Here is a 25,642-nt window from a genome sequence, read left to right as displayed (position 1 = left end):
AGGGGGGTGGGTGACCAGCACCACGTCCGTGCCACCTTTGTCTCCCTGCTGATGTTTAACACACCATGCCCAGGTACTCATTTAAGGCCGAGTTCACCTCGGCGAGGCCACAGGCACTGTTAAAATATTCACCACTGTTATTGGTCGCGAACGGGAATCGAAGTCGGGGTCGCTGGGTTCGATAGCGGAGCGCGCTAACCGCTGCGCCGCCATTCCCCGCGCCTATCTCGCAACACACGGCGTGCGTCGCTCCACACGAACAAATACCCAGGTCTCCATTGCGAGCGGAACAAGTCGCGAACGTTTATTAGGGCTGTGGAGGCGGACACTCGGAGATGGGTTGACTCAGTCGCTCGCAGCGACAGTGACCCACCCACGGGGCTCTTCCACGGCCCCTCCCCCCGGTCACTGCTGCCCATTCTGGTCTCTTTGAAACCGCTCCAGAAACTCGAGGTAGATGGCCTTCTGGGGCGGGGAAGCGGGGACGAAGTGGCCTGGGGGCAGACGGGAAAAGTCCCCTGAGGAGGTCAGAGGGCACAGGTTCACACCCTGGTGCGCAATCGGCTCATCTGAACCGCACCGCCACCACCGTCGCCATCATCATGGTCATCAGCATCAATCACTGATTATAATCGGCCTTTAAGCACTGATTGTCATCACCATCAATCACTTATCACCAATCACTGATCATCACCACCACCAATCACTTGTCATCACCATCGATCATCACTATCAATCACTGATCATCGTCTTCACCATCATCACCATCAATGATCACCGTCAATTCGCACCAGCCACTCCGTGCGGCAGGGTTGATGTGCAGAAGGGGAGGGGATCAGATTCAGGGTTTGGTAAGAGTGGTGCGCAGTGAGGGCAAGTGGGTGGTGAGTGAAGGCGAGTTGTGAGTGTGTGAATGTGGATCGTGGTGAACGTGTCACTCCACACCTGCTGGCTGGGTGCACGTGGCTGAAGTGAGAGTGTAAGTCACGTATTTGTGTGATTAGCGATGGGCGTTGACCGCCCAGATGTGTGAGTGGGGGTACGTGTGTGTGTAGTGGCAGTGTAGCGGTTAGCGCGCTGTGCTTAGAACCCGGCGACCCGAGTTCGATTCCCGCTCACGGCCAACACCGGCGGTGACGAGTATCTGAATCTGTCATGGGCCTCTCCTAGGACGACTCAGCCTCAAATGAGTACCTGGTGTGGTGCGTAAACATCGCCACATTCCAGCCTGCATAGGTTCACGCTAACAGCACTTGCCCCAACAGTCTGTTCAGGCTACACGGGGGATCTCTGTTATTTCTTTGCGCGCCAGTGTGATTGTGAGTGGTCATTGTTAAGGACCTTCATGATCGTGGTCAAAGCCATTCCCTGTTCACCACGGGGTGCGACATGGATGTCCTCTCGCCCCTACACTATTTAACATCTTCTCTTACCATGTGGTTCGATAAACTTTCCATCTGGTACAGATACAATGTAAGGCTGATCGATGCCCAAGTGCAGTCATGTTACGTATGCGGATGACCTGGTAATTCCTGCTCAATTACCAGAGGGGTTGGGGCCACTATTGCGGAACTTGGAGCGCGCTACTGAAAGGTGGGGACATACCATCAGCCCCACCAAAACTAAGCACCTGCCTGGATATTTATATAGAATGCTCCAGCCCATCCACTCCACATGAGTGATGGGGCGTTCGTGGAGAGAGTGGAGAAATGTTCGTACCTGGGCAGTGTGCCTATAACCAGCTCCAGTGTGGCAATGGAAGTCTCGCTCGGTCGAGTGGCATGCTCCTTTCTTCAGCTGCGTGACACTGGGTAGCAGCTACATGGCCTCACGCTCCATACAAAGCTCTGCATCTTCTCTAAGAGTTCTACCTGTCAACTGCTTATCAGTGCCCTACCTTATTACAGACCAACTCAGACCTTATTGGTCACCCCGTGCCCTTATAAATCTCAACGTTCATCTTACAAAGTCCCATCACAAGGGAGAAACACAAAAAATATTGTTGTGCCCGTATTGAAACGACTGCACACCGTATGGACCTGAAAACTCCCTGGACAAGAATAATACGGGATAAACAATATGGGTTAACAGCTGTGCATAGTTATGCCCTCCCTTTATGTTTGCGAAACATGGATCCCTTTGAAGGAACATCTGTGCCATTTTTAAACATTCAGGCCGGCCTGCGCCTATGATTCATCCTGGGTTTAACCAGACTGGATTGAGCTCACAGTCACATCAGTGAACTCTTCCACCAGCCGAGGCTGCGTTAGCTGAGTCATGTAGCCCGCATGCCCAGCCACCCCTTGCCCAAGCAGAGGACTAAACGGTACAGGAGGAATTGGAGCTGTGTGGAGTTGCCAATGACCGGTATCAGCGGTGTCAAGATCGGCCTCTGTGGAGAAGGCTCTTGAAGAACGCTACTGGCGAGTTTGAGGCAGTCGCCGTCCAACAACAACGGAGGGCAGAGGAGCGACGCTCACAACAACGAGCGGAGCGCTGGGCAGCAAGTTGGCACAATGGGGAGCACAATTAGTGCATCTGCCACCCATCTCCATCAACCCACGGCACTTGGGTCTGTTCCGTGACCTAAAAGCGAGCCTTCCTTTGACACTTCACGTGATCTCAAAGTGCACCTAGGCTGGCACAAGTGCTGTGCGCACATTACTGGTGAATGGCGGTTGTTGTTTACTTCCCGAGTGTAGCACGTGATGAGTGTGAGTGTTGTGAGCGAGACAGCGAGCGAGCGCGGAATAAGTTTGCCCCCCAGCTGGATGAGCTCACTCGCGTGACGGTGAGCGAGTGAGTGGGTGAGTGAGTGGGTAAGTGAACGAGTGAGTGAGTGAGAGAGCGAGTGAGTGGGTGAGTGAGTGAGAGAGCGAGCGAGTCAGTGGGTGAGTGAGTGGGTAAGTGAACGAGTGAGTGAGAGAACGAGTGAGTGGGTGAGAGAGTGAGTGAGAGCGCGAGTGAGTGGGTGAGAGAGCGAGTGAGTGGGTGAGTGAGTGAGTGAGCGAGTGGGTGGGTGAGAGAGCGAGTGAGTGGACGAGTGAACGGGTAAGCGAGCGGGTGACAGAATGGGTGAGCGACCGAGTGAGTGAACGAATGAGCGAGAGAGTCAGTGATTTTGCGTGCAAGCGAGTTAGTGAGTAAGCGAGTTGGTGAGTGAGCGAGTAGGTGAGCAAGTGAGTGAGTGGGTGAGAGCGAGCGAGTGAGGGGATGAGTGAGTAGGTGAGTAAGAGCGAGTGAGTGGTTGAGTGGGTAAGTGAGCAAGCGAGCAAGTGAGGTACGCTCCGGGTGGATGAGCTCACTCGGGAGTGAGTGGGTAAGTGAACGATTGAGAGAGCGAGTGAGTGGGTGAGTGAGAGAGCAAGTGAGTGAGTGAGGGAGCAAGTGAGTGGGTGAGTGAACGAGTGAGTGAGTGAGAGCGAGTGAGTGAGTGGGTGAGTGAACGAGCAAGTGGGTGAGAATATAAGTGTAAGTGAGCGAGAGAGTGAATGGGTGCGTGAACGAACGAGCGGGGTGCGTGAACGAACGAGCGAGGTACCCCCCGGGTGGACGAGCTCGTTGACGTGAGTGTGTGAGTGGGTGAATTAATGAGTAAATGTGTGAGTGTGTGAGTGGGTGAATGAATGAGTGTGTGAGTGGGTGAGTGAGTGGGTGAATGAGTGGGTGAGTAAGTGTGTGAGTGGGTGAGTAAGTGAGTGAGTGGGTGAGTGAATGAGTGAGTGGGTGAGTGAGTGGGTGAATGAATGAGTAAATAAGTGAGAGAGTGAATGAGTAAATGTGTGAGTGGGTGAGTGAGTGGGTGAGTGAATGAGTGTGTGAGTGTGTGAGTGGGTGAGTGAGTGGGTGAGTGGGTGAGTGAGTGGGTGAGTAAGTGTGTGAGTGGGTGAGTGAGTGGGTGAGTGAATGAATGAGTAAATGTGTGAGTGAGTGAATGAGTAAATGTGTGAGTGGGTGAGTGAGCGAGCGAGCGAGGTACCCTCCGGGTGGACGAGCTCCCTGGCATGCGAGTGAGTGAGCGAGCGAGTGGATGAGCGAGCGAGTGGGTGAGCGAGCGAGTGGGTGAGCGGGTGAGGGAGGTACCTCCTGGGTGGACGAGCTCGCTGGCGTGCGACTGGGTGGGTGAGTGAGCGAGCGAGTGGATGAGTGAGCGAGCGGGTGAGCGGGCGAGTGAGCGAGGTACCCCCTGGATGGACGAGCTCGCTGGCGTGCGAGTATCCCTGCTGCAGCTCGGCGCTGCGCTGGTGGGCGATGACGCGGTCCGTGAGGCCGCGCACGTGCAGGCTGGGCGTGGAGACGGCGCCGCCTGCGTACGCGCCCCGGTGCACCGCGGAGCTGCTCCGGAAGCCGGACACCAGCACCGCGAAGCCAAACGAGAAGCGCGAGTCTGGCACCATGCCGGGGGGGAGGGAGGGGTAGTAGTGGTGGTGATGGCAGTGGTGTTGGTATTTGTGGCACTGGTGGTGATGGTAGTGGTGTTGGTAATGGTACTGATGGTGCTCGTGATGGTAGTGGTGCTGGTGGCGGTGACGGTAGTGGTGATGGAAGTGGTGATGGTGCTGATGGTAGTGGTGCTGATGGTAGTGGTGTTGATGGTAGTGGTGTTGATGGTAGTGGTGGTGGTGGTAGTGGAGGTGATGGTAGTGGTGATGGTAGTGGTGGTGATGGTAGTGGTGTTGATGGTAGTGGTGTTGATGGTAGTGGTGGTGGTGGTAGTGGAGGTGATGGTAGTGGTGATGGTAGTGGTGGTGCTGGTAATGGAGGTGATGATAGTGGTGTTGATGGTAGTGGTGTTGATAGTAGTGGTGCTGATGGTAGTGGTGGTGGTAGTGGTCGTGGTGATGGTAGTGGTGGTGATGGTAGTGGTGGTGGTAGTGATGGTGGTAGTGATGGTAGTGGTGTTGATGGTAGTGGTGGTAGTGGTGATGGTAGTGGTGGTGATGGTAGTGGTGTTGATGGTAGTGATGGTGGTGGTGGTGACGGTATTGGTGGTGCTTGTTCACCATTATCCCTCTGCATGGCGAGGATGAGAGATGCCATGGAGGCTCCTTGACTGAAGCCCAAAATTCCTGATGAGGAGGAGGAGGGGCGGGAGGGGGAGGAGGACGAAGAGGAGTCAGGACACACTCCGACTTCCACTACACTGGGTTACCGGTCACTGATTACCGGTTAACAACCCTAAGGGAGACATGGATAGGGAGATCCAGAGGCGAGCGATGGCAAACGAATTGACAGACGCGCGTTCCAGTTAAATGTACGCCAAAGTGATGTGGGGGTGCAGGGAGGGTGCAGCAGCCAGAGATGGAGAGGCCTGCAGGGCTGCACAATGGAAGTGGCACGCCGAGTGAAATGTGCAGAGTGCACGAACGACACGGGTGGCGTGGAGAGAGAAACAGAGTGAGGTGCCGAGAGAGTGAGGAGAGAGAGTGAGGTGCCGAGAGCGTGAGGAGAGACAGACAGACAGAGTGAGGTGCCTAGAGAGTGAGGAGAGAGAGAGACAGAGTGAGGTGCCTAGAGAGTGAGGAGAGAGAGACAGAGTGAGGTGCCTAGAGAGTGAGGAGAGAGAGAGACAGAGTGAGGTGCTGAGAGAGTGAGGAGAGACAGAGTGAGGTGCCGAGAGAGTGAGGAGAGAGAGAGACAGAGTGAGGTGCTGAGAGAGTGAGGAGAGAGAGAGAGACAGAGTGAGGTGCCGAGAGAGTGAGGAGAGAGTGGATACCCGAAGGGCGACAGACCCCAACATCTTCAGGGGCTGGTCAACGTGCTCTTCGGCTACGCCAAGCTCGCCATATACAGGGCGAGGAAGGTAGCCCTGGAGGGGCAACGTCCAGCCAGCAGCCTGGGCATCTTCCGCGCTCTAGTCGGGCCAGGGTGTGGCTGGAGTTCCGCCATGCGCGGCTGACCCACGCCGTGCCGGCCTTCAAGGAGCAGTGGGCGCTGGAGGAGGCCGTGTGCTCGGTGGCAGATGACGGTAGAGAGCTCTGCATGCAGATCTAAGCTACCTGTCGGAGGCCGTTTGACTGTGGGAAGGGCTGCGTGCAGGTGCAGCACTTGTCATAGTTATAAAGAAAAAAGAGAACGAGAGAGAGCCAAATGGAGTAGGTAGAGAGGGGGCAGAGAGAGAGGGGGGGCGGAGAGGGGGGTAGAGAGAGAGGAGAGGGGGGTAGAGAGAGAGGGGGGCAGAGAGGGGCGGTAGAGAGAGAGGGAAGGGGAAAGGAGAGAAGAAAAAATAATTTTTTGGGTCTTTCATTTAAAAGGGGGGGTGGGGGGTTACATAAAGCAAAGCATAAAATAACAAAAAAAACGAAATGATGAACGGAGCAAAGTGCCGACTACACCGAGCATCTTGTTTCCTCTGATCGTAAAAAAAGAAAAAAAGAGAGAGAGTGAGTGAGTGTCCCGAGAGAGTGAGGAGAGAGAGACAGAGTGAGGTGCCGAGTGAGGAGAGAGAGACAGAGTGAGGTGCCGAGAGCGTGAGGAGAGAGAGAGAGACAGAGTGAGGTGCTGAGAGAGTGGGGAGAGAGAGAGACAGAGTGAGGTGCCGAGAGCGTGAGGAGAGACAGACACAGAGTGAGGTGCCGAGAGAGTGAGGAGAGAGACAGAGTGAGGTGCTGAGAGAGTGAGGAAGGCGCTGCAGGCCAACATCACTGCCAAGCAGGCGCAGTGGGAGGAATGTTACAAGATCAAGAAGCGCCGTCTCCACGAAGCAAGATCTGAGCTCGGCGTCACCGTATTTGAAAGGCATCCGTTCAAACAGACCCTTTCCTCCACTTGCCACTGTCCGCGTGGCCCTGAACCCTGTATAGTTCTCACCGTGGTGGCGTGGATTTTACTTTGGGTCCTCCGGTTTTTCCGTTCACATTTAGAAACATGCGTTAGAAATCTCCACGTGATTAGCTACTTAATTTAGCTATCGTTTGTGATAGCCAGGTCGCTTCTGAAAACGTTATTTAGCTCAGTGGGCCTTACCTGGTAAAAAACAAATATAAGAGGTGGTGACACCAATGTGGATAAGAGATATTGGAAGGCACGTCCGAATTAGTACAGGCAGGGGCGGAGCCAGGGTGGTGACAGGGTAGACAATTGTCACCCCCGAAAAAAAAAATCGAAAATCTAAAACATTGCGTATAAGTGCAACTGCATTGTCAGAGTGTGTCGCCAACCGATGGTGTGAGGTATAGCCGATTTCTCATTCAATCATTCTTGAAATTAAAATTTGTTGAATGTCACCCCGGGCTGAAGATCCTGGCTCCGCCCCTGCTTGCCCCGATAGTCTGTTGTATATTGACCCATGCTCATGAATACATATTTACATCTCTCTGCGCGTCTTATGTGTGCAAACATTAATGTGTCAGCTGGACCATGTGTCTATGCGTCTACATGCCAGCGTTAGTGTGTAACTACATATTTGCCCACGCGTCCGTATCCCGGTGCGTTTGGGGTGCAGCAGTGACGAGATGTTAACGACCTCGCGTGGTGTACACCAAGTCGTGGGTTCGATCCCGACCTTCATGCTGGTGTATTTGGAGTTTGCGTGTTCTCACTCTCCGTGGTCGCGTGGATTTTTCTCCGCGTTTTCCCTCCACAGTTAGAAACGTGCATTTAGATGATTTGGCTGCTTTAAATTCTCTACGCGATAAGCCACTTCGTTGGGCTATCATTTGTGGCCAGGTCACTTCTGAAAGAGAGCTATGTAGCTCAGTGGGCCTTACCTGATAAAATAAAAACTAATGTTTAGTTTGCAAAAAGAAAAAGAGAAACTTAATATTTAAAAAAAAGAAAGAAAAAAGAGAGACAGAGTGAGGTGCCTAGAGAGTGAGGAGAGAGAGAAAGTGAGGTGCTGAGAGAGTGAGGAGAGAGAGAGAGTGAGGTGCCGAGAGAGTGGGGAGAGAGAGAGTGAGGTGCTGAGAGAATGAGGAGAGAGAGAGTGAGGTGCTGAGAGAGTGAGGAGAGAGAGAGTGAGGTGCCTAGAGAGTGAGGAGAGTGAGATGCTGAGAGAGTGAGGAGAGAGAGGTGCTGAGAGAGTGAGGAGAGAGTGAGGTGCCGAGAGAGTGGGGAGAGAGAGTGAGGTGCCGAGAGAGTGAGGAGAGTGAGGTGCTGAGCGAGTGAGGAGAGAGAGTGAGGTGCCGAGAGAGTGAGGAGAGAGAGACAGAGTGAGGTGCCTAGAGAGTGAGGAGAGAGAGTGAGGAGAGTGAGGTGCTGAGAGCGTGCACCCTGAGGAGCCACAAGGACCATGCCTGGAGGAAAGCCCTGGCCTGCATCTCTCCGGAGGGGCCTCGCTGGAGGCAACTCTACTCCAGCCTGACGTACAACCGCATCGGCGACCTCAGCTGGAGCATCGCCCACGGCACCGTCACCACCAACGCCTCCCTGGCGCGCTTCACCGGCACGTCCCCGGAGTGTCGGTTCTGCGGTAAAGTGGAGACGGTGGCGCACCGATACGTGGAGTGCAAGAGCCTGGACTCGCTGTTCAAGGTCCTGAGAAACATCCTCCTAAGGTTCAGCCTCCACTTCTCCCCGACGGTCCTCATCTTTGGATACCCGAAGGACGACGGACCCCAACATCTTCAGGGCCCGGTCAACTTGCTCTTCGGCTACGCCAAGCTCGCCATATAAAGGGCGAGGAAGGTGGCCCTGGAGGGGCAATGTCCGGCCAGCAGCCTGGGCATCTTCCGTGCTATGGTCGGAGCCAGGGTGTGGCTGGAGTTCCGCCACGCGCGGCTGACCCACGCCGTGCCGGCCTTCAAGGAGCAGTGGGCGCTGGAGGAGGCCGTGTGCTCGGTGGCAGATGACGGAGAGCTCTGTGCATGCAGATCTAAGCTACCCGTCGGAGGCCGTTTGACTGTGGGAAGGGCTGCGTGCAGATGCAGCATTTGTCGTAGTTATAAAGAAAAAAGAGAGCGAGAGAGAGCTAAATGGATTAGGAAGAGAGGGGGCAGAGAGAGAGGGGGGGGGGGCAGAGAGGGGGGTAGAGAGAGAGGAGAGACAGAGAGGGGGGTAGAGAGAGAGGGAAGGGGTACGGAGAGCAAAAAAAGAAAAAATATATTTTGTTGGGTCTTTCATTTAAAAGGGGGGGGGGGGGGGGGTTACATAAAGCAAAGCATAAAAAAACTAAAAAAACGAAATGATGAACGGAGCAAAGTGCCGACTACACCGAGCATCTTCTTGTTTCCTGTGATCGTAAAAAAAAAGAGTGAGGTGCCGACAGCGTGAGGAGAGAGAGACAGAGTGAGGTGCCGAGAGAGTGAGGAGAGAGAGAGACAGAGTGAGGTGCCTAGAGAGTGAGGAGAGAGAGACAGAGTGAGGTGCCGAGAGAGTGAGGAGAGAGAGAGACACAGACAGAGTGAGGTGCCGAGAGAGTGAGGAGAGAGAGACAGAGTGAGGTGCCTAGAGAGTGAGGTGCCGACAGTGAGAGGACAGAGACAGAGTGAGGTGCCGAGAGCGTGAGGAGAGAGACAGAGAGACAGAGTGACAGAGTGAGGTGCCGAGAGAGTGAGGAAAGAGAGAGAGACAGAGTGAGGTGCCGAGAGAGTGAGGAGAGAGACAGAGAGACAGAGTGAGGTGCCGAGAGAGTGAGGAGAGAGAGACAGAGTGACAGAGTGAGGTGCCGAGAGAGTGAGGAGAGAGACAGAGAGACAGAGTGAGGTTCCGAGAGAGTGAGGAGAGAGACAGAGTGAGGTGCCGAGAGAGTGAGGAGAGAGAGACAGAGTGAGGTGCCGAGAGAGTGAGGAGAGAGAGACAGAGTGAGGTGCCGACAGTGTGAGGAGAGAGACAGAGAGACAGAGTGAGGTGCCGAGAGAGTGAGGAGAGAGACAGAGAGACAGAGTGAGGTTCCGAGAGAGTGAGGAGAGAGACAGAGTGAGGTGCCTAGAGAGTGAGGAGAGAGAGAGAGACAGAGTGAGGTGCCGAGAGAGTGAGGAGAGAGACAGAGTGAGGTGCCTAGAGAGTGAGGAGAGAGACAGAGAGACAGAGTGAGGTGCCGAGAGAGTGAGGAGAGAGAGAGACAGAGTGAGGTGCCGAGAGAGTGAGGAGAGAGTGAGGAGAGAGACAGAGAGACAGAGTGAGGTGCCGAGAGAGTGAGGAGAGAGACAGAGAGACAGAGTGAGGTGCCGAGAGAGTGAGGAGAGAGACAGAGAGACAGAGTGAGGTGCTGAGAGAGTGAGGAGAGAGACAGAGAGACAGAGTGAGGTGCTGAGAGAGTGAGGAGAGAGACAGAGCGACAGAGAGACAGAGTGAGGTGCCTAGAGAGTGAGGAGAGAGACAGAGAGACAGAGTGAGGTGCCGAGAGAGTGAGGAGAGAGACAGAGAGACAGAGTGAGGTGCCGAGAGAGTGAGGAGAGAGACAGAGTGAGGTGCCAAGAGAGTGAGGAGAGAGACAGAGAGACAGAGCGACGTGCGGAGCCGCGCTCGTCATACCACAAACCCAGCAACCCGAGTTTGATTCACGGTCGTGGCGAACATCGGTGGTGAGATCGGTGATGAGCGATATCTGAAGTGGCCCTGCTCCCACCACCCCCCACCGCCACCATTTACCAAGCCGCACTGACCAGAGTGGTGAAGTATGGTCATACAACCCTCACGACCGACACGGCACGGTGAGATGCTTCATGCAGGTTTGTATTGACACACAGAGAGGGAGACGTGTGTCAATGCAAAGATGTAGCGAGATGTACATAGAGAGATGGTGGTAGTAGTGGTGGTGATGTGTGTAGAGGTGGTGTTGATGATAGAGGAGGAGGTGGCGATGGTACAAGAGGTGGTGACGGTACAAGAGGTGGTGATGGTAAAAGAGGTGGTGATGGTAAAGGAGGTGATGGTAAAAGAGGTGGTGATGGTACAGGAGATGGTGATGGTGGCGTCGTGGCGCTCACCGTGGAAGGGCCCCAGCTCGTTGACGGTGCGTGCAATCGTGAGCACCGAATCGTCGAAGCCGACGCTGTAAGCGGAGGCCGCTGTGGAGTCGAAGAGACGCTCACTCGGCGCGGCCCGGGCCGGGTCCACGGTGAACCACCAGGCCCGCTGGTCTGCACCGCACCACACACCGTACCATACCACACCGCACCACGCACCGCATCACACCACATCCCCACCACGCACCGAACCACACATCGCAAAATGCACCAAACCACACACCGAACCGCACACCGCAACACACATCACATCGCTCCACACACCATACCACACCACACCACACACCATACCACACCGCACAACACATCATACCACACCGCACCACACACCGCACCGCACCACACACCGCACCGCACCACACACCACACACCATACCACACATCGCACCACACACCATACCACACCGCACCACACACCATACCACACCGCACCACACACCGCACCGCACCACACACCGCACCGCACCACACACCACACACCGCACCGCACCACACATCGCACCGCCCCCTCACACCGCACCACACACCGCTCCACGCCGTGCACACCACACACCCCACCGGACACACCGCACACATAACAACAGTCGCCATTCGCCACTAAGTGGCAGAGACGTTACCATGACGCTTGTGCCATGCTAGGTGCACCTTGAGGCCACGTGATTTGTCGAATGCTCACTGCTGACAGAAAGTCACGAGACAGACCGAGGTGCCATGGGTTGATTGTCAGATGCACCACCTGTGCCCCCTACTGTGCCAACTTCATTTGTTTTAGCTGTTCCTTGACCGTGTGTGTGTACCATGTGTGTATACTGCGTGCATGTACCGTGTGTGTGTGTACCATGTGTGTACCATGTGTCTATACTGCGTGCATGTACCGTGTGTGTGTGTACCGTTCGTGTGTGCCGTCTGCGTGTACCATTTGTCTATACTGCGTGCATGTACCGTGTGTGCCGTGTGTGTGTACTGCTCCTGTATTCTGTGTGTGTACCATGTGTGTATACTGCGTGCATGTACCGTGTGTGCCGTGTGTGTGTGTACCATGTGTGTACCATGTGTGTGTATACTGCGTGCATGTACCGTGTGTGCCGTGTGTGTGTACTGCTCCTGTATTCCGTGTGTGTGTACCATGTGTGTACCATGTGTGTATACTGCGTGCATGTACCGTGTGTACCGTGTGTGTGTGTACTGCTCGTGTGTTCCATCCGCGTGTACCATGTGTCTATACTGCGTGCATGTACCGTGTGTAATGTGTATGTGTCCTGCTCCTGTATTCCGTGTGTGTGTACCATGTGTCTATACTGCGTGCATGTACCGTGTGTGCCGCGTGTGTGTGTACTGCTCATGTGTGCCGTCTGCGTGTACCATGTGTGTATACTGCGTGCATGTACCATGTGTACCGTGTGTGTGTGCACTGCTCCTGTATTCCGTGTGTGTGTACCATGTGTGTACCATTTGTCTATACTACGTGCATGTACCGTGTGTGTGTGTACCGTTCGTGTGTGCCGTCTGCGTGTACCATGTGTGTACCATGTGTGTATACTGCGTGCATGTACCGTGTGTGCCGTGTGTGCGAGCGAGGGCTGGGCGCGTTCCTCACCGTCTGTGTGAGTGTCTCCGTCTCCACCCGCCGCCTCCTCCTCCTCCCTCTGGGCTGGGATCACGTTTGGAGCTGAGATGTAAACTGCAGTACGCACAGACACACAAGACAAAGATCCCCCTATAGCCTTAACTGACAAATGGGGCAAGTGCTGTGAGCGATCACCTTTGAAGGCTGGAACGGCACACGCAGGGAGTGGGTGGCCAGCGCCACGCCTGATCGCCAGTGGCGATGTTTACACACCGCACCAGGTACTCATTCGAGGCTGAGTTGACCGAAGGGAGGCCCAGGACCGGTTCAGATAATCGTCACTGGTGTTGGTCGTGAGAGGGAATCGAACTCGGGTCCCGCTCCCCACACATGCTACCACTAAATTAATTCGCCGTGGCTCCTGTGCCCAGCCAGGGGCACAGCCAGGCCACGACGGCCGCTATCGCCACTAACAACAAGCGCTGGCTGCTGGGTGGTGGAATTAAACTGGAGACTGTGCACCACCCGCGGTGCACAGCACGGGAAGGGGAGTAGCGTGCCAGGGGGCACGGTGAGGGATGGGAGAAGGGGACAGTAGAGAGAAAGAGAACGCCTGGGGAGCGAGAGGGCAGGGGCAGGAAGAGGAGCGGAGGGGTGCACGAGAGATGGGGAGAGGGAGAGGGAGGAGGAGGCTACACGAGGGCTTCGACGCCGCTGCTGCTGCTGCTGGAGGAGGAGGAGGAAGGGCGGCATCTGTTTTGACAGTGGGCGGGGAGAGGGGGAGAGGTTCAGAGTGGGGTGCTCCACACAAGAGTCAATCTGTTAATGTAGTCCGAATCGCAGTAAGGGCGATTGAGTAATTTTCGATGTAATTTTTCAAATCTGGAAATAATTCAGACCCTGGCGCTGGCCACACAATGGCCTACTCTTGCCAACGACGTCACGTGATTGTTGTGCCGTCCGCCGCGAAGCAGACGGCACGTGGTATCATCGCCGTTATTACGCGCACCGCCGTAATAACCGGGGCGGCCGCTCGATTCGAAACCATGAACCCACGCGACGAGCGGCCAGCGCGGCCGACCGCTGGCGAGGGCCGCTGCACGGTGACGGTGGCAGCGGCAGGCACTACCGCCGGCAGAGTCCCCGGTGCCGCCGGTACCCTCACCCAGCTCAGCGTGCTTCTTCAGGATCTTGCGCAGGGAGCCCGTGCGGTCCCGGAAGCTCTTGCCATTCTGCCTGCTCGCAGACACGGATTGGCGCGTCACCGAAAACACCACGACCACCGCGACTGGCACGAACCGCCGCTCCGAAAGCCCGCGGCTCCCCTTTGCCACGGACACCTGCCGCCTGCGGGTGGCGGGATCGGCGCCTTCGCCGATAATCGCTCCCAGGCGTAAGCTCAGTGGGGTTTTTTTACAGCACGTCCATCCGCGGAGATATACGGGACGGGATGGGATCACGCACAGGTGCTGGATGGATCGTCCCATCCAGCACCTCGCCTGGTACACAGAAGGTCGTGGGTTCCATCTCAACCGTGACGCCTGGAAATTTGGAGTTTGTGTGTTCTCCCCATGGTCACGTGAAATTTTCCCTCCAAATTTAGAATCTACATCACGCGTTTAAAGTATTTGGCTCCTATAAATTTCCACATGATATGCAGAACCGAAATGAATGCGAGTGGTATTTTTGTGCAGTCTTTGGTGACCGGGCCGAGTGAGACCATAAACTCGCCGCATTAGAGCACCCGGATTAATCAGGGGTGGCTGCCTGGACTCAGATCCAGGATCTCGGCGGTGCCAACTCGGCACTGACGAGATTGGTTGGCTTCCCCTGTCACTCTCCAGAAGGGGGCGAATCACCAAAGTCGATCAACAGGCAAGGTAGCGTCGCCGGGAATTACCCGCGGAGAGCCGAAGGCGCAAGGGCAGCGCCTGGCGAACTCCAGTGGTGATAACAGCCGTCTCGCCGGGCACGCAAGAAACCCAGACTGAGCTGGGATTGAGCTTAATGGGTGCCAGATCACGTTGCTAGATGGGACCGTGCAGGGGCGCAACAACCTACTGTAAGATAAGACTGTGGGCCCGCCCCCCCTCCTTTCTCCCGACTCACTTTACTCAAATAGCTACGGATGTTGTTAACCCGTGTTTATAATAATGTTGGGCTATAGCTCTATATATTATTTTAGTTGTACCGTGTATTGGGTTCAGTGGAAGACAGTCTCACAGTGACAGTATTAATAAAAAAAGATTTAAAGGTACAACACTCACAATTAAGTTATCGTGCGTCTTGCTTTCATGCGCTTGTCAGATATAAAAATAAAAAAGCCTGGTGGTGTTCAGTAACAATCACCAGCAGTAGCGCTACGAGATTGTATGCTGTGCATATTTTTCAGAAAAGTAACTTTTTTAAATTATTCTCAGTCTTTTATTATCTGTTAATTTGGGGCCCCCAGCCAGTGACTGGAACGAGCTCCCCGTTGCACAACGGGGGATGTTGCGACCAACGGCGGTACATTAACAACAAGACCGCTGGCCGTGCCGAGCGATACGTCGCCAAGCAGGACGTCCGCGTTCTGCCTCCGGCGGCGCATTCCGGGATTCGCCGATCCCGAGCGGCGCTGGCTCAGTGTCTCCGACCCGGCAATTACGGGCGACGCCGGTAAAACTGCAATGGTTCGGCACCTCACGCAGAAGCGCCGGCTCGGTGTCTCCAATTCTAGGCCATTATGAGCACCGCTGCGAGGGCTGCCAGGCCCAAGGGTTGGATCTCAGGGCCGTAAGCTGCGTTCTCTCTCCATGTTCCCCGCCGCTGCCCACCACCCCTCACCTGTATCCATGCAGGCACAGAATCTGAAAGGAAGCACAAACAACGCCGTCACCAACCACGTGAGTGCAGGCGGCGTTCACACGCAACTGCCCCTTGTCAATCCGCCGCCGGATGATGGCCTCCCCCAACACTGTCATGGGGGGGGACGAGGTATTTGACCGTACTTCACCCACGAGGATTGCCAACTCTTGACTGAAGCTATTGCACAAAATTACGACGTCATGTCATTTAAGCACGTCCTGTTTACATGACACGCTATGTCATTACGCTGCCACGGGAAAGGAAAACGCAAAGAGATGACACCGTTTATGTTCCAGCAATGAACTTCCGTATGAATTGTGTGCGTTCATTACATTCATTGATTTCGTTAAATATCCTACCATTCAAATCTCCCCGTTCGCTTTAAATCGTCACCGAGAGATTGATGCCAAATTCCGGATGAGACTCCCGGCCACTCTGGGAAGGTTGGCATCCCTATCCACGCAGGCCTGCCAGAGTGGGTTGGTGATCGTGAGCAACATAGTACAGTAACAATGGATGTCTCTGCTGCCCACAACGTAGCCCTGCAGCAGCAGCAGCAGCCAAAACACGTGGTTTATGCGTGGTGCTTGCCACCTCATGGCAAGGGTTGTTCCATTGAGGTGGACTGTTCCCTGCCATAGGAATGTGGAATTCCCCCTGCTGGGTGGGAACACACCACAGATACATTAGCACGGCTGTTACCATCGCTTTCGTCTTTGGAAGGGATTGCTAATTGGCTGCAGGAGCAATGAGGGGGTGGATGCGTGAGGGGGCTGGGAGCCCCGGCTTGGGTTCACACAAGGCCAGCGGCAGCCGCCACTGCATGCGAATCAGAATCAGTATTTATATTGGAGAAATCCGATGAGCTATGAAGCTCTTTTTCACATTTCCAGTCGGGGCGGGTAAGAACGTCGCAACAGTAAACAGTACAAAAACACGACGGTAGTACTAAGCACTAGAAATGCGAACAGATCACACGAACAAATACCACACTAAACCATCCTCATCCTCCTCTTTGGGTTTTTTCAGGTCAAGTCACGTAGGTAAAAAAATAAAATACAAATGAATGAAAACAACAAAATCAAATCACGACGTTTCGGAGGCAACACAAGCTTCCTTGATCAGGCGAAGCCCACTGAAGTATTCACAACGCGACCTGGCCACGAATTATAGCTTGACAAAAAGTGGCTTCTCTTTTGATTTAAAGCTTTCGTGACTGCAGGGATTCATATTATTTTTTCAACATTTTTTGCTGTGGTTTCACACCTGATGATGATTGCTTGTGTTGCAGTCGAAACGTCGTGAGAATTTAATTGTTTTATATTTTTATTATTTCATTGTTTCCCTTCTACGTGACTTTACCGAAAGAACCAAGAATATAAGTGGCTTCTCATTTGGACATTTATAGCAGACAATAATGTAAGTAGTCTCAAGGCATGTTTCCACGGAAGGTGGAAACCCACTCAGCGATTACCACACCTGCAACACAGAGACTTCCTCAATAGCACCGCTGTGTGGCCTCAAACGTGATTACAATTATAGACGACGTTTCGGGCAATGGTTCTACTTAATTTAAATTCACCACGCACTACTCCATAGCCCTCCTGCGTCACTCCACTGCTGGACGAAGGGCCTCCCCACACCACGCCGTGTTGGTCATGGCGGAGTGTGGCGTTTGACCATACTTCACCACGCCGGTGCGTGCGGTTTGGTGAAGGCGTTTCGGCATCGACGCGGGGTGCAATCGGAGTGGGGTCGAGCCACGGCGTTGTGAACTGCACTGCCCTCTGCTGACCCACAACACAACTCGCCGTGTGGAGGCGCTGTTGGGCCCGAGCGCTCACGGACCACCCGACGTCGACCCGCTCTGGCCGACCCTCGCAAGGCAGCTCGCGATCTGACCCAGGTCGCGACCCCCATTCCGCCGGGCCCAGGGGGGGGGACCCCAGGGCCACGGGATTCTGGGGTTCCACAACCCAGGTGAAGGGACTTCAACACCGTGGCTGGAGCCGTTGAGGCAACGTTGTTGGCCAGACGTGTTTATGATTACTGGGTAGGATGCTGGGCCCCGGAATCAGAAGGGGCCCAGGCGGTACCCTGAGACCACGGGACTCAGGCGGGACCCTGGGACCACGGAGCCCAAGCGGGACCCTGAGACCACGGGGACCTGAGACCACGGGGCCCAGGCGGTACCCAGAGACCACGGGACCCAGGCGGGACCCAGAGGCCACGGGACTCAGGCGGTACCCTGAGACCACGGGACCCAGGCGGGACCCTGAGACCACGGGACTCAGGCGGGACCCTGAGACCACGGGACTCAGGCGGTACCCTGAGGCCACGGGACTCAAGCGGGACCCTAAGGCCACGGGACTCAGGCGGTACCCTGAGGCCACGGGACTCAGGCGGTACCCTGAGACCACGGGACCCAGGCGGGACCCAGAGGCCACGGGACTCAGGTGGTACCCTGAGGCCACGGGGCCCAGGCGGGTCGCCTCCACTGGGCCCGGGACCCCGTTCGCTCGGGGACCCCCCGAGACTCGGGGGATAGGGAACCTGAGATACGGGGCCCTGGGGATAGGGAGTCTGGGATACGGGGCCCTGGGGTTAGGGAGTCTGGGATGCGGGCCCCGGGGTTAGGGAGTCTGGGATACGGGCCCCAGGGCCCCGGGGTTCGGGGAGTCGTCAACGCGGATGTCCTCACCCGCAGGAGAGGAGGAGACGCGGCGCGCTCGGCGGCCATGGCGAGGAGGGCGACACCTGGCGGGGCGGGGCGGGAGCGCAGACACATACACTGTACACGTACACTGTACACACCTACTGTACGCGCGTACTGTACACACGCACTGTACAATGCACTGTACACATCACAGTATACACAGATAGAGTTCACACACCACACACACAGTACACACTACATACACACAGTACACACCACACACAGTACACACTACACACACAGTACACACTACACACACAGTACACACTACACACACACTACACACACTAACACACACACTACACACACACACTACACACACACACTACACACACACAGTACACACTACACACACACAGTACACACTACACACACACTACACACACACTACACACACTAACACACACTACACACACACACTACACACACACACTACACACACAGTACACACTACACACACAGTACACACTAAACACACACACAGTACACACTAAACACACACACACAGTACACACTAAACACACACACACAGTACACACTAAACACACACACAGTACACACTAAACACACACAGTACACACTAAACACACACACAGTACACACTAAACACACACAGTACACACACATTACACACTACACACACACAGTACACACAGAACACACTACGCAGTACACACAGAACACACTACACAGTACACACAGTACACACTCCACACACACAGTACACACAGTACACACTACACAGTACACACAGTACACACTACACAGTACACACTCCACACACACAGTACACACACTACACAGTACACACTCCACACACAGTACACACTCCACACACACAGTACACACTAAACACACACACACAGTACACACTAAACACACACACACAGTACACACTAAACACAGACACACAGTACACGCTAAACACACAGTACACACTAAACACACACACACCGTACACACTAAACACACACACAGTACACACTAAACACACACACACACAGTACACACTAAACACACACACAGTACACACTGAACACACACAGTACACACTAAACACACACACACAGTACACACTAAACACACACACACAGTACACACTAAACACACACAGTACACACTAAACACACACACAGTACACACTAAATTCACACACACAGTACACACTAAACACACACACACAGTATACACTAAACACACACACACAGTACACACTAAACACACACACAGTACACACCAAACACACACACACAGTACACACTAAACACACACACACAGTACACACTAAACACACACAGTACACACTAAACACACACACACAGTACACACTAAACACACACACACAGTACACACTAAACACACACAGTACACACTAAACACACACACACAGTACACACTAAACACACACACAGTACACACTAAACACACACAGTACACACTAAACACACACACAGTACACACTAAACACACACAGTACACACTAAACACACACACAGTACACACTAAACACACACAGTACACACTAAACACACACAGTACACACTAAACACACACAGTACACACTAAACACGCATACACAGTACACACGACACACACAGTACACACACATTACACAGACACCACACACACACAGTACACTCCACACACACTACACACACACAGTACACTCCACACACACACTACACACTCCACACACAGTACACACTCCACACACAGTACACACTCCACACACACTACACACTCCACACACACTACATACTCCACACACACAGTACACACTCCACACACACAGTACACACTCCACACACACAGTACACACGCACTTTACTACACACACAGTATGCACACAGATAGAGTACACACACAGTATACACACAGATAGAGTACACACAGTACATACACAGATAGAGTACACACAGTACATACACAGTACACACAGTATACACGCAGAGTACACACACACACTCCACACACAGTACACACTACACACATACAGTACACACGCACTACACGCAGATAGAGTACACACAGACATAAATAGTACAGACAAAGAGTACACACAGACACACAGATAGAGTCCACACACAGACACACAGAACACAGTGATACATTACCCCACCCCCTCGTGTGTGCCGTGCCGGCCTTCAGCCACAGAGTACACACAGAGACAGAGTACACACAGAGACAGAGTACACACAGCCACAGAGTACACACAGCCACAGAGTACACACAGAGACAGAGTACACACAGCCACAGAGTACACACAGCCACAGAGTACACACAGAGACAGAGTACACACAGCCACAGAGTACACACAGCCACAGAGTACACACAGCCACAGAGTACACACAGAGACAGAGTACACACAGAGAGAGTACACACAGCCACAGAGTACACACAGCCACAGAGTACACACAGAGACAGAGTACACACAGCCACAGAGTACACACAGATACAGAGTACACACAGAGACAGAGTACACACAGAGACAGAGTACACACAGCCACAGAGTACACACAGCCACAGAGTACACACAGAGACAGAGTACACACAGCCACAGAGTACACACAGCCACAGAGTACACACAGCCACAGAGTACACACAGAGACAGAGTACACACAGCCACAGAGTACACACAGCCACAGAGTACACACAGAGACAGAGTACACAGAGATACAGAGTACACATCACACAGTATACACAGATAGAGTTCACACACTACACACACACAGTACACACTACACACACACACAGTACACACTACATACACACAGTACACACACACACAGTACACAGTACACACTACACACACACAGTACACACTACACACACACTACACACACTAACACACACTTCACACACACACTACACACACACAGTACACACTACACACACAGTACACACTACACACACAGTACACACACACAGTACACACACCACACACAGTACACACACAGTACACACCACACACAGTACACACACAGTACACACACCACACACAGTACACACACACAGTACACACCACACACTACACACAGTACACACACTACACACAGTACACACACTACACACAGTACACACTACACACAGTACACACTACACACACAGTACACACCACACACACACACAGTACACACAGAACACAGTACACAGTACACACAGAACACACTACACAGTACACACAGAACACACTCCACACACACACAGTACACACAGTACACACAGTACACACTACACAGTACACACAGTACACACTACACAGTACACACTCCACACACACAGTACACACACACAGGACACACACTGCACAGTACACACTTCACACACAGTACACACTCCACACACACACAGTACACACTAAACACACACACACAGTACACACTAAACACACACCCACAGTACACACTAAACACACACACGGTACACACTAAACACACACACAGTACACACTAAACACACAGTACACACTAAACACACACACACAGTACACGCTAAACACACACACAGTACACACTAAACACACACACAGTACACACTAAACACACACACAGTACACACTAAACACACACACACAGTACACACTAAACACACACACAGTACACACTAAACACACACAGTACACACTAAACACACACACACAGTACACACTAAACACACACACAGTACACACTAAACACACACACACAGTACACACTAAACACACACACACAGTACACACTAAACACACACACACAGTACACACTAAACACATACACACACAGTACACACTAAACACACACAGTACACACTAAACACACACAGTACACACTAAACACGCACACACAGTACACACGACACACACAGTACACACACACTACACACACACAGTACACTCCACACACACTACACACACAGTACACTCCACACACACACTACACACTCCACACAGTACACACTCCACACACACTACACACTCCACACACACACTACACACTCCACACACACACTACACACTCCACACACACACTACACATTCCACACACACACTACACACTCCACACACAGTACACACTCCACACACACAGTACACATTCCACACACACAGTACACACGCACTTTACTACACACACAGTACACACAGATAGAGTACACACACAGTATACACACAGATAGAGTACACACAGTACATACACAGATAGAGTACACACAGTACATACACAGTACACACACACAGTATACACGCAGAGTACACACACCTTAAACACTCACAGTACACACAGATAGAGTACACACATACACGCTCCACACACAGTACACACTACACACACACAGTACACACAGTACACACGCACTACACGCAGATAGAGTACACACAGACATAAATAGTACAGACAAAGAGTACACACAGACATACAGATAGAGTCCACACACAGACACACAGAACACAGTGATACATTACCCCCCCCCCCCCACCCTCGTGTGTGCCGTGCCGGCCTTCAGCCACAGAGTACACACAGCCACAGAGTACACACAGCCACAGAGTACACACAGAGACAGAATACACACAGCCACAGAGTACACACAGCCACAGAGTACACACAGAGACTACACACAGAGACAGAGTACACACAGCCACAGAGTACACACAGCCACAGAGTACACACAGCCACAGAGTACACACAGCCACAGAGTACACACAGCCACAGAGTACACACAGAGACAGAGTACACACAGAGAGAGTACACACAGCCACAGAGTACACACAGCCACAGAGTACACACAGAGACAGAGTACACACAGCCACAGAGTACACACAGATACAGAGTACACACAGAGACAGAATACACACAGAGACAGAGTACACACAGCCACAGAGTACACACAGCCACAGAGTACACACAGAGACAGAGTACACACAGCCACAGAGTACACACAGCCACAGAGTACACACAGCCACAGAGTACACACAGAGACAGAGTACACACAGCCACAGAGTACACACAGCCACAGAGTACACACAGAGACAGAGTACACACAGATACAGAGTACACATCACACAGTATACACAGATAGAGTTCACACACTACACACACACAGTACACACTACACACACACACAGTACACACTACATACACACAGTACACACACACACAGTACACACTACACACACACAGTACACACTACACACACACTACACACACTAACACACACTTCACACACACACTACACACACACAGTACACACTACACACACAGTACACACTACACACACACAGTACACACACACAGTACACACACCACACACAGTACACACACAGTACACACCACACACAGTACACACACAGTACACACACCACACACAGTACACACACACACAGTACACACCACACACTACACACAGTACACACACTACACACAGTACACACACTACACACAGTACACACTACACACAGTACACACTACACACACACAGTACACACCACACACACAGTACACACCACACACACACAGTACACACAGAACACAGTACACAGTACACACAGAACACACTACACAGTACACACAGAACACACTCCACACACACACAGTACACACAGTACACACAGTACACACTACACAGTACACACAGTACACACTACACAGTACACACTCCACACACACAGTACACACACACAGGACACACACTGCACAGTACACACTTCACACACAGTACACACTCCACACACACACAGTACACACTAAACACACACACACAGTACACACTAAACACACACCCACAGTACACACTAAACACACACACGGTACACACTAAACACACACACAGTACACACTAAACACACACACAGTACACACTAAACACACACACACAGTACACGCTAAACACACACACAGTACACACTAAACACACACACAATACACACTAAACACACACACAGTACACACTAAACACACACACACAGTACACACTAAACACACACACAGTACACACTAAACACACACACAGTACACACTAAACACACACACACAGTACACACTAAACACACACACAGTACACACTAAACACACACACACAGTACACACTAAACACACACACACAGTACACACTAAACACACACACACACAGTACACACTAAACACATACACACACAGTACACACTAAACACACACAGTACACACTAAACACACACAGTACACACTAAACACGCACACACAGTACACACGACACACACAGTACACACACACTACACACACACAGTACACTCCACACACACTACACACACAGTACACTCCACACACACACTACACACTCCACACAGTACACACTCCACACACACTACACACTCCACACACACACTACACACTCCACACACACACTACACACTCCACACACACACTACACATTCCACACACACACTACACACTCCACACACAGTACACACTCCACACACACAGTACACATTCCACACACACAGTACACACGCACTTTACTACACACACAGTACACACAGATAGAGTACACACACAGTATACACACAGATAGAGTACACACAGTACATACACAGATAGAGTACACACAGTACATACACAGTACACACACAGTATACACGCAGAGTACACACACCTTAAACACTCACAGTACACACAGATAGAGTACACACACACACGCTCCACACACAGTACACACTACACACACACAGTACACACAGTACACACGCACTACACGCAGATAGAGTACACACAGACATAAATAGTACAGACAAAGAGTACACACAGACATACAGATAGAGTCCACACACAGACACACAGAACACAGTGATACATTACCCCCCCCCCCCCACCCTCGTGTGTGCCGTGCCGGCCTTCAGCCACAGAGTACACACAGCCACAGAGTACACACAGAGACAGAATACACACAGCCACAGAGTACACACAGCCACAGAGTACACACAGAGACTACACACAGAGACAGAGTACACACAGCCACAGAGTACACACAGCCACAGAGTACACACAGCCACAGAGTACACACAGACACAGAGTACACACAGCCACAGAGTACACACAGAGACAGAATACACACAGCCACAGAGTACACACAGCCGCAGAGTACACACAGATACAGAGTACACACAGAGACAGAGTACACACAGAGACAGAGTACACACAGCCACAGAGTACACACAGCCACAGAGTACACACAGAGACAGAGTACACACAGCCACAGAGTACACACAGCCACAGAGTACACACAGCCACAGAGTACACACAGCCACAGAGTACACACAGAGACAGAGTACACACAGATACAGAGTACACATCACACAGTATACACAGATAGAGTTCACACACTACACACACACAGTACACACTACACACACACACAGTACACACTACATACACACAGTACACACACACACACAGTACACAGTACACACTACACACACACAGTACACACTACACACACACTACACACACTAACACACACTTCACACACACACTACACACACACAGTACACACTACACACACAGTACACACTACACACACACAGTACACACACACAGTACACACACCACACACAGTACACACACAGTACACACCACACACAGTACACACACAGTACACACA

At 52.6% G+C, this 25,642-nt stretch overlaps 1 protein-coding gene and 1 long non-coding RNA gene across 4 annotated transcripts in view; one reads left to right on the top strand and one right to left on the bottom strand.

Annotated features, from left to right (window-relative positions):
- Window positions 1-283: 283 nt before the first annotated feature.
- Window positions 284-18,134, bottom strand: OVCA2 (OVCA2 serine hydrolase domain containing). Of its 3 annotated transcripts, none has more exons than XM_032965320.2 (8): window positions 18,023-18,134; window positions 15,301-15,323; window positions 13,640-13,710; window positions 12,505-12,588; window positions 10,869-11,021; window positions 5,004-5,069; window positions 4,184-4,387; window positions 284-518 (listed from the first exon to the last, which is right to left on the bottom strand). In XM_032965320.2, exons 1-8 carry the CDS (start codon window positions 18,107-18,109, stop codon window positions 406-408), a joined length of 801 nt encoding a protein of 266 aa, XP_032821211.2. In that variant the 5' UTR covers window positions 18,110-18,134; the 3' UTR covers window positions 284-405. The 3 variants fall into 3 exon arrangements, with proteins under 3 accessions (XP_032821211.2, XP_032821212.2, XP_075927711.1); XM_032965321.2 differs by having other exon boundaries at window positions 284-494; window positions 18,023-18,133; XM_076071596.1 differs by lacking the exons at window positions 284-518; window positions 4,184-4,387; window positions 5,004-5,069 and adding an exon at window positions 6,525-8,405.
- Window positions 17,031-25,642, top strand: part of LOC142929759 (uncharacterized) — a 35,576-nt gene continuing 26,964 nt past the window's right edge. Inside the window, exon 1 of the long non-coding RNA XR_012945910.1 lies at window positions 17,031-17,301. This is a non-coding gene — a long non-coding RNA (uncharacterized LOC142929759). The remainder of the gene's footprint in view (window positions 17,302-25,642) is intronic.

This window comes from Petromyzon marinus, chromosome 34, assembly GCF_048934315.1.
Source record: "Petromyzon marinus isolate PM22_M1 ecotype Great Lakes invasive population chromosome 34, UKy_Petmar_22M1.pri1.0, whole genome shotgun sequence".
NCBI classification, from domain to species: domain Eukaryota; kingdom Metazoa; phylum Chordata; class Hyperoartia; order Petromyzontiformes; family Petromyzontidae; genus Petromyzon; species Petromyzon marinus.
The sequence above is the reverse complement of the archived record's forward strand: the minus strand, read 5'-3'. Positions and strand labels throughout refer to the sequence as shown.

Coding starts and splice junctions, on each gene's coding strand:
- OVCA2 (XM_076071596.1), bottom strand. CDS start 18,109: ATGTGTCTGCGCTCCCGCCCCGCCCCGCCAGGTGTCGCCCTCCTCGCC. Junction 12,589..13,639: donor GAAGAAGCACGCTGAGCTGG/GTGAGGGTACCG, acceptor TGCGTACTGCAG/TTTACATCTCAGCTCCAAAC. Junction 8,406..10,868: donor CGAGCTGGGGCCCTTCCACG/GTGAGCGCCACG, acceptor ACTTTACCGCAG/AACCGACACTCCGGGGACGT.